The following is a 10,173-nucleotide window of genomic DNA, read 5'->3' on the forward strand; positions in this document are numbered from 1 at the left end:
GAAAAACAGAGGGGTCTTCGTCATAAGGCGTATGGGTGCAGACTTAAAGGTCTCAATATACTTTGGAGGAAATGTAAGTCACAGTATAATTCTTCACTGAATCAAGTAGTTAAAACTGCATCAAATAAGCATTGAGTAAACAGATATAAAATCAATGACAGATCAATGAAGATTTCAGCTGGAAATTTTGAGTAATATGCTCAAACTGGCTGCCTGAAGATCTGAGTTATTAGATATAGATCCCCAGCTGTGTATCACAGTCAAATGGTACTTTGAAGGAAAGGAAGGCGAGGGAAGATAAGATAGAAACGTGGCATAAAGACACACGAGGCAAATCGCTTTCATTTGAAAGGAAACTCCGGAATGAGAAGGCATAGGTTGAAGATAAAAGGTGACAGGCTCAGGAGTCATCTAAGGAAATAATTTTTTACAGAAATGATGGTAAATGCATGGAACAGTCTCTCGGTAGATGTGGTGGAGTCAGAGACTGTGTCTGATTTCAAGAAAGCCTGGGATAGGCATGTGGGATCTCTTAGGGAGAGATGGAGATAGTGGTTGCTATGGATGGGCCATTTGGCCTTTATCTGCCATCATGTTTCTATTAAAAATTATTTTAAAAATCAAAATTAAAAAAATTAAAGAGCTATCAACTACATCACTTTTCATTAGTGAAGGCCCAATTCTCAGCTTCAACAAGTCTTGTGAAAATGAAGCCCTGTTGGCCCTTGGAAATTTGGATCTCCTTTTCCCATCAGCAGACCTGGTTTCTAATCGACTACTTCTGCAATGGAACAGTTAATAAACAGGGAAAGGAGATGGGTGTTGCCTTGTGCCTGTTTGTGGTTATAGTCAAAGTGGTTTCCATATTATATACAGGTACTTATTTTGTAGCTGGGCAAATGGAGGGTTAAGTGACTCCCAGAATCACAAATTGGTGCAGTGGGAATTGAGCCTGGTTCTCAGGCCAGTTAGCTAAAACACTTAACGCACCTTAATAAAAGAGGGCCTAAGGTTTGTTGTTTTTTTTTTTTCAGTGCTGATTTTAAGTGACACGCACAGAAGTTAGTGCAATAGTGTAGCACGGTCTTTGCTCTGCCCGTGGACTCAAAGGTTAACGGTAGACTTTTCTGGCAGAAATCTGGCGCAGAGCATCTCTTGTGTATGCAGGGCATGAACCTGTCACATCCTTCAAGCATGTGGCAGCTCAAGGACACAGATTTCCATGACTGTCCAGAGAATACATTGCATTCAATCAAGTCATTTTCTCTCTCCAAACCAATCCACGTAAATTGGATTCACGTGCAGTTTCCCTACTAATTTCTGTATTTTCACTGTGTAAAATGATCTGTCTTATTTCAATATGAAACCCATGTGGTCCCACATCACAACTCATGCAATAAGTTCGTGTAAAAGTAGGTTTATCAAATCATTTAAATCAAATCAAACCTTTATGTGGGGTTTTCTGCGTGCTATGGCCGTTTTTCCCACAGCTGGAAAACGACTGGTTTTCTGAATTAACGGTCATATGCCGTTGTAGCCATTAGCAAAAATTAGCACATGGGCACTTACTGCTACCCATTCTGTAGGCAGTAAGGCCCATATTCTATAAACAGTGTCCTGATCGTAGGCGGCAGTAGGAGTCCTACCGCTGTCTAACCAGCCAATCGGGACGCACGTTTTCTAAAAGACGTCGGCGGTGGGAACACTTCAGGGTCAACTCTGGAGGGCAGTGCTCGAAGTAGCGCAGTAACATCGATTCTGAAAATAAGTTTCTTCAGTCCACTGAATGGTTTCTAGAGAACATTTTAAGAAACTTTTTCACTCCATAATTTTTTCATTTGTCTCTTTAACACTTCCCACCCCACCCTCCTTTTTACTAAGCCACTGTAGAGGTTTCCACCACAGCCCAGAGTGCTAAATGCTCTGATGCTCTTAGACATTCCCTGAGCGTCAAATCATTTCTTGCACCGGGCCGGGAGTAATTTTGTTATGTGCTGACATCACTAGGGTTACGCGACGTCTGGATTTACCCGGACATGTCCACTTTGTCCGGGTTTTGAAAAGCAGATCGCGTTGGGAGGTCGACGAGCAGGCTGAGGGGGCGATGCTGGGGTGTGGCTGTAACAGGGTAGGGATGGGTGGAACTGGGCCGGCCTGGGGGGCGGGTCTATGTGTCCGGACTTTACATGTCATTATTGGCAAAAAAATGTATCACACTACCTAGATATAATATGATCTTTTAAAAATATATATATATATATATATTTTTTTTTTTTTTTAATTGAAAATGGCAAAGGTCCAGTAATATGATCTTTTTATAGCTTTATCATACACTTATAAGTACTTGTGAGCTAGGTTCTGCTATTGGACACCCAAACATTTATTTGATTGTAGAGAAAAATAAAAGGGGTCCCATTATTTTGAAACACTGTACAATAGCATTAAGAAACCATAATCTGTGATAATCTCAGCCTGATTGAAATTCCTCCAGGGGAATAATAATAATAATATAACCGTTTATATACCGCAGGACTGTGAAGTTCTATGCGGTTTACAATAATTAAAAGATGTTACAAATTGAGTGGATTTAACAAAGTTAAAAGCAAGTGATTAACAGCTCTAAGGATCAGTTATTGTGGAATGAGATTGTGCAGGTTAGTTGCCTTAAGTACTTTAGGAACAGATTTGTTTTTAGGCGTTTCCTAAATTCCCCATAAGTAGTAGGCGTAAGCAATTGTTCCAGATCTTTACCCCATAATGCTGCCTGATGCGAGAGCAGATGGTTGATGAAGTCTTATAAATTTACATCCTCTAACCAGAGCTAACTTCTCACCCATGTCACTTTTTGCCATCAAAGGGACTAACCCCCAGTGGAGGCCAGCAGAGCCCCTGCCTAGTGCCTTCACTTGCTCCGTTTGTAAGAGCTGTACCCAGAGAGAAGCCTTGTTTAAAATAAGAGCCTAAAAGTAACCTCCTCTCCCCCCCAAAAAAAAAATAAATAAAATAAAAGAGAGTCTATTTATAAGGTTCTGCTTTCCCAATTCTCAGGACGCACAAGAATACCAGGCAGTCTGCCACATCTAAGGGATTAGCATTGCTTTTCCTGCAAAGTGTTTAGGGGACAAGTTATTATGCGAAAAAAAAAATGTTGCTCTATACTTTTCTGTCTCAATCCAAGGAGCCTTGCACCCTGCTGCAGAGTTGGTGTAGAACCAAGATGCTATTCTGATACGCTTCAGATTTTCTGCCAAATCTTTCCTTTCTGTTGCCATCTGATTTCCAGTGGAAATAGTCTCGGGCTTGTTTTTGATCTACTAATTAAATTGAAATCAGATTATGTTATGCTATTAATAAACTTCTTTTGATGTACTGGGTAGTGGGTCCAAACTGGCAGCTGCTGCTCCTTTCATAATTTTCAAACATTTAAATCAAAAGGAGGTTGCAGAAAATTGTGTTCCATCCTGAAGAGCTTAGACAATGGAGTGATATTTAAAATTAAAAATGAACTACCTGGAGACAAACAGATATAGCTGAGATTCTATAACTCCCAGTAACATCTTCACAGCACTAATTGGTGAATGTAGATCTTACTTTTCAGAGATGTATATGTTTAGGGGTGCAGAATGATCTTTCCTTCTCCCAAAGGAGTCAAATATAAGTGCATATTTAGCTCACAGCTTAGCTATCTTGGTACAAAGACCTGGAATAACCTTCCAAAGATCATCAGAGTAGAATCTAACCACACCAGATTTCATTAAGAAACTAAAAACTCTCCACTATGAGAACATATGCTCTATGGATACTTACAGTAGCTCTGGATTCTCAAAAAGCCACCGAAAGTCCATTGCCTACTGGCGACAAACTTACGGGTTTTATTGGTTCTAAATGGCAAGAAAATTGGTTGCACCATTTGAAAACTAATTTGAAAAAATTTAGACAAAGCTAGACAGCCTTGGGGACCGGCGTCTTGGTCCAAGGCGCCTAGCATCACCCAGTGATGGCAAAGTCTGGAAATGGGCTTGCTTAGGAGTGGTGCTGGGCTTCGTTGTCACTAGGCGATACTAGCTACGATTCAGTAAGGACCCTAGGCACCAGAAATGGAGGCCTGTAAAACCCCGGTCTACTTTTCCAGTACCTAGGGTCCTTGGGAGCCGCAATTTGGGAAGTGGCGCCTGTCGGTAATTGACACCTACAGAATCAGGAGCTTAGCAACTACAGCCAAGCTCTCTGAACTGTCTAACTTCTCAACCTACAGATTCTGCCTTATATTCTCCACACAGCAAAATCATTCCGGATACCGTATCCTAGCCAACTGGATTGCAATTCAAACTTCTTTACAGCATCCAATGCCCTCACTACATTTCCCCTAAATGATGGCTTCATCTTCTCCCTTCTCTATCTACCACACACCTTCTTCTCCCTTTATCTTTATTAATAATAATAATAATAATAACAACAACAGTTTATATACCGCTGGACCATGAAGTTCTATGTGGTTTACAATAATTAAGTTACAGATTGAGTAGTACTAGTGGAGATGAGATTTAGCCGTTGGTTATTGTGGGGAAAGATTGTTCAATGTAACTGCCTAAGTACTTTAGGAACTAATATGTTTTTAGGTTTCTCCTAAATTCCCCATAAGTATTCGCAAGCATGAGTAATTGTTTCAGATCTTTACCCTCCATAGTGCTGCCTGGTAAGAAAGGAGATGTTGATGATATTTTTTAAAATTACATCCTTTAACCAGTGGGGAAGCAAAATTCAAGTTTTTTTTTTTTCTAATGAGGAGATATTTACTGCCTTTTCATGAAGAGATTCACCCAAAACAGTTTACAATTCATTGAATAGTAATCGGGTACTCTTAAGTATTTTCCCTAGCTGTCCCAGCAAGCTCACAATCTGATTAGGGTACCTGGGGCAGTGGAGGGTTAAGTGACTTGCCCAGAGTCACAGGGAGTAGTCTAGGATTGAACTCACAACCTCGGGGTGCTGAGGCAGTTCTAACCACTAAGCTACTCGGTGGCGTAGCAAGGGAGAGAGGCACCCCCTCCCCCACCCTCTTCTCTGCCCCCACTCCCCCACGCTCCTTCCCCGCCCCCTCCTGCCCATCAGAAAATCAACTGTACTAACAGGTTCCCCCCTGCCCTCCCTAAGTGGTTAGAACCTCAAAGACACTTGAAATAGATGTGGTTTTAGTAAGGAAGTTACGATTCTCTTACCGCTTGGGCAACTGAAGCTTTCGCATTACGTTCGTGCTAAAAGCTGTGCGCTGATCCATTCGCTCCCTGGGTCATTTCTCCCTGGCCCCCCCTACCCAGAAGCAACATTTGCAGTTCCGGTCTTTTTCCAAAACTTACTAAGATGTCGTAAGCACTGAAGTACATGTTAATGAGATGCAACAAATCCACTCTATTACAGGACTATAAACTATAATCTGTTCGTAAAGGCAGTTAATAAATCCCAATTGACCAATAACTCAATAAACAAAGTAAGAAGCAGATAAATAAATCAAGCAGACGAAAAGACGACTTTGAAAGCTGAATGAAACAGTTGAGTCCTTGGCTAGATTATGCATTTACCTCCTTTATGTCTTGCTTGTGCCATTTCACTAGCCCACGTGCTTGTCTGAACTTAGAAACACGCACTTCCAGAAAAAAAAACCCACGTATAGACCTGGAAAGGAGCAGCCCTTCCTAGGGTGGTTCTGAACTTGCTCCCTTGCAACACTCACTTTCATAATGCGATGCTGCTAATAGAATTATGCTACAACCAAAACAAAACGATGTCAGACAAAAGCAATACATTCCGTGCATCAGCGTGAAACCCATGTTCGCACATTTGTAAACATGAAAGATACACGTTTTCCAAACTGCAGTCCAAAGAGCACCCACAAAACTATTTCACTGCTTAACAATTCTCCACATCTTCACGGAAACTGGAGGGGAGAGGGGACCATTCTGCTAGATTTTTTTTTTTTTTAAATTTCTCTGTTCGGCTGAAAAAGCAGAAACTTGCAGGGGGAGCAGCCACTGCAGTCACTGCAGCCTGCGCTCTTTGCATGCAGTGTGCTCCCCTGCACAGAGAAATAGATCACTTTGGACACTTTCCTCCAACAGAGAACCAGAGACGTCTCTGTCTCCGCCACCTCTTCTGGGAGACTGTTCCATATATCTACCACCCTTTCTGTAACAAAGTACAGTGGTGCCTCGCATAAAGGACGCCTCGCACAGCGAACGCTGCACACAACGAACTTCATGTCATGATTCATACAACGAACTTCGTTTCACACAACGAAGTCACCCGAGCTTCCACGATCGCTGCCGATGTATTGCATCCTTCCGCGCAGGCACTGCAGGCAGTCGTTAGTCACTGCACTTAACGCGTTTCACATAACGAACTTTTCGCATAACAAACTTGCTCCTGGAACGAATTAAGTTCGTTGTGTGAGGCACCACTGTATTTCCTTAGATTACTCCAGAGCCTATCACCTCTTAACTTCATCCTATGCCCTCTCATTGCAGAGTTTCCTTTCAAATGAAAGAGACTCGACTCATGCGCATTTATATTACGTAGGCATTTAAAACATTTCTATCATATGTCCCCTCTCCCGCCTTTCCTCCAAAGTATACAGATTGTCTGTCCCCATACGCCTTATCACGAGGACCACATACCATTTTAGTAACCTTCCTCTGGACCGACTCAATACTTTTTACATCTATTTGAAGGTGCGGCCTCCAGAATGGTACACAATATTCTAAATGAGATCTCAAAAGAGCCTTATTCAAAGGCATCAATACCCCCTTTTTTCCTACTGGCCGTGCCTCTCCCTATGCAACCTAACAACCTTCTAGCTTTCGCCGTCACCTTTTCAACCTGTTTGGCCACCTTAACATTATCACATACAATCACGCCCAAATCCCCCTCTTCCATCGTGCGCATAAGTTCTTTCCCCAATAAACTGTACCGTTCCCTCTGTTTTTTGCAGCCCAAATGCATGACCTTGCATTTCTTAGCATTAAATTTTAGCTGCCAAATTTCAAACCATTCTTCAAGCTTCGCCAGGTCCTTTACACCATCCGGCGTGTCTACTCTGTTGCAGAAGAAGGTGTTGATGCCCTTGGACGGGTTGTTGGTGAGGCCACACTTGGAGTATTGTGTTCAATTGTGGAGACTGTATCTGGCAAAGGACATAAGAAGACTTGAAGCGGTCCAGAGAATGGTAGGAGGTTTGCGGCAAAAGACGTATGAGGAGAGACTGGAAGTCCTGAATATGTTTACCCTAGGGGAAAGGAGGGACAGGGGAGATATGATTCAGACGTTCAAATACTTGAAAGGTATTAACGTAGAACAAAATATTTTCCAGAGAAAGGAAAATGGTAAAACCAGAGGACATAATTTGAGGTTGAGGGGTGGTAGACTCAAGAATAATGGTAGGAAATTCATCTTTAATTGATGCATGGAATGCGCTCCCGAGGGAGGTGGTGGAGAGGAAAACGGTGACAGAGTTCAAAGAAGCAGAGGATCTCTAATCAGAAAATAATGTTATATATTGAAGAACTAAGGCCAGTACAGGGCAGACTTGCACGGTTAAGCACACTACCAGGCAGAGCTCTGGGTTTCTGGCCAAGAAATATCTAAGCAAAAGGACCATTTGGGTCTCTATCTGCCGTCATTTACTATGTTACCTTGTTTTGAGCGACTATTGAAAAGGTGTGAGCTAAAGAGTACACAAACACACACACTGCTGCCATACAATATAACTCCCAAAAAAGCAAGAATTGACTAAAGCAGACTTTTGCACTGGCCATTTTTAATCTGGAAAATAAAGAGGAACTACGAGTTAAAATAATCAAAGAAGCAGAATTAAGTTCTGTACATCAAGCTCTGTTCAGGCAGGGGATTCATTGCCACATCGAATACAAGCAAGGATGCCCACGCTTTTGCGCCCAAGTAGCATATTTTCTTGCATGGAATGCGCACGTTTTTTACGTACCGCGTACACCCCCTGCACACTATATGAGTGGGTGTATTTTCACATAGCCAGTTTGCCCATGTTTACATGTGTACAAATATGGGATATCCCTCGGGATGTTGGACAGCATACGAAGCCAGCTTCAAGCATGAAAGATATAGTCTGAATTTTCTAAGTCACAGTACCTGGCACTGCAGTCAAAGGGTTCAGAGGTTTGAGGACAATGGACATTTCTTTCTCCAGAAAGCCTTTCACTTGCGACTCTTTGGCTGCTTTGCTCAGCTCCTCTTGCTCCGTCTTCAGCTCGCTCCTCTGCTTTTCATATGCCTGCACAGCCAGAAATGGCAAGGAGAAGGAAAAAAAGTAACCCAGGACACCTTCCCCCTCAAGCACCCAAACTCATCCGTCTCCTCACAGAGATGCCAGTGCTGTTATAAAGTCCTCAGACCTATAATAAACCTTGGCAGGGACTTGTTTCACGTGAAGACTCTCGCCTCACAATTTGCTTGCATGGAGAGAGTGTTTCAGGTCACAAATACCCCGATGTACTTTATTCCTCATATAAATGTTTTTCAAATATTAAAGTTACATCGGGGTATTTGTGACCTGAAACACTCTCTCCATGACCAATGACAATACAAGCAAATTGTGAGGCGAAAGTCTTCACGTGAAACGCGCCACTACCGAGGTCTTGAGGCTTATCGTGAACACTACTATTTATCATTTCTATAGCGCTGAAAGGCGTATGCAGCGCTGTACATTTAACATTCAATAGACAGCCCCTGCTCAGAAGAGCTGACAATCTAATTTGGACAGACAGACAGGACAGGACATCACAAGTAAGAGGACTTTACAATAGCGATGGGATTTCTGAAATTGTGACTCTGAGCCCTCGCTTATGATCCTCCCAGAGATGCGGCAGGTTTCAAGCAGGTATGAGAATACCCCCACTGAAAGCTCATTCATGTGTTCATGCCTTATGTGGGTAAAACCTAAACTCTCCCCTACCCCAGCCAACTGCATCGGTGCTTTTCAATAGCGATCCCTCACACAGCCAAACTTTCTGTTTCTAGTTCTCAGCATTCACATCGGCAAGAGTCCTCACAGCTTGTCTAATAACACGCCACTAATTTTGCCCTCTAGGAAAATCAACCATGGCCAACGTACCTTCAGCTGCAGGGTAATCTCCTTCTTCTGGTGCAAAATGTATTCCAGGATTGCTTCCTTCTCATAGATGTAACCGTCAGGGCTAAGGAAAGGAAGATAAGAGAATGTTTCACCAGTCATCACACAAGCCTAACAAAACAGGAGATAAGTCTACTTGATGGTCCATTTGAAACACCTGCCAGAGGCCTCACATGCATTCACTTCTATCATCCACTTGAACCTGAATAATTGTTTCTAACGTGCAGTACTCACAGTCACCACTGGATCATCCCTCTGGTACTGCTATGCCAACATTAGACTCTATTTTGATGTTTTTTGGACAACTACTAGGATTTGATCCCAGAAAAGGATAAATATAAGTTCCGAAAAATTCCTGCTGTGAAAACCTGGTTGGCTCAAGGGTTGTGTGCTGGGTTAGCAACTGGAGGCTGAGGGTTTGAGCCTCAGGTAAGGAGTAGGACTGCTACTACTCCAAAAGAAGAGGTTGAAGGTTCAACTCTATTTTGTGTCAACTACTAGGATTTGAACAAAGAAATGGATAAATATAAGTTCCGAAAAGCTCTTAGTGTGAAAGCCTGGCTAGCTCAAGGGTTGAGTGCTGGGTTAGTAACCGGAGGTTGAGGGTTCAAACCTCAACTAAGGAGTAGGGCTGACACTGCTCCAAGAGAAGAGGCTGTGAGGATTCAAGAGAAGAGGGTAAGAGGAAATTAAGGGTTCAAATCTTTTTTTTTTTTTGTCTGTGTCAACTGCTAGGATTTGAACCCAGAAATGGATAACTATAAGTTCTGAAAAGCTCTTGATGTTTCAAGAGTTGTGTGCTGGGTTAGTAACAGGAGACTGAGGGTTCAAGTCTCAGCTAAGGAGTAGGGGTTGATACTGCTCGAAGAGAAGAGGGTAGTTTTACTCAAATGTAGTCCATTCATAGTAAAAAGTAGCAAAGGTTATTAATTTTCATGAAGTATACTTGAAACACAGAGATACCCAGCCCCTGGTCTGTACATAGAAATGATTGTGGAACCAGAAATAGCTTCTGG

At 42.4% G+C, this 10,173-nt stretch overlaps 1 protein-coding gene across 1 annotated transcript in view; it reads right to left on the minus strand.

Annotated features, from left to right (window-relative positions):
- LOC117347959 (nitric oxide synthase-interacting protein-like) overlaps positions 1-9,435 on the minus strand; it is a 74,214-nt gene extending 64,779 nt beyond the window's left edge. Inside the window, exons 1-3 of the mRNA XM_033919480.1 lie at positions 9,294-9,435; positions 9,140-9,221; positions 8,158-8,299 (exon numbers count right to left, since the gene is read on the minus strand). Of these exons, the coding sequence (XP_033775371.1) occupies positions 8,158-8,299; positions 9,140-9,221; positions 9,294-9,349 (280 nt within the window). The 5' untranslated portion in view covers positions 9,350-9,435. The remainder of the gene's footprint in view (positions 1-8,157; positions 8,300-9,139; positions 9,222-9,293) is intronic.
- Positions 9,436-10,173: the final 738 nt, after the last annotated feature.

The sequence above is a fragment of the Geotrypetes seraphini genome, chromosome 14 (genome assembly GCF_902459505.1).
Source record: "Geotrypetes seraphini chromosome 14, aGeoSer1.1, whole genome shotgun sequence".
NCBI lineage: Eukaryota > Metazoa > Chordata > Amphibia > Gymnophiona > Dermophiidae > Geotrypetes > Geotrypetes seraphini.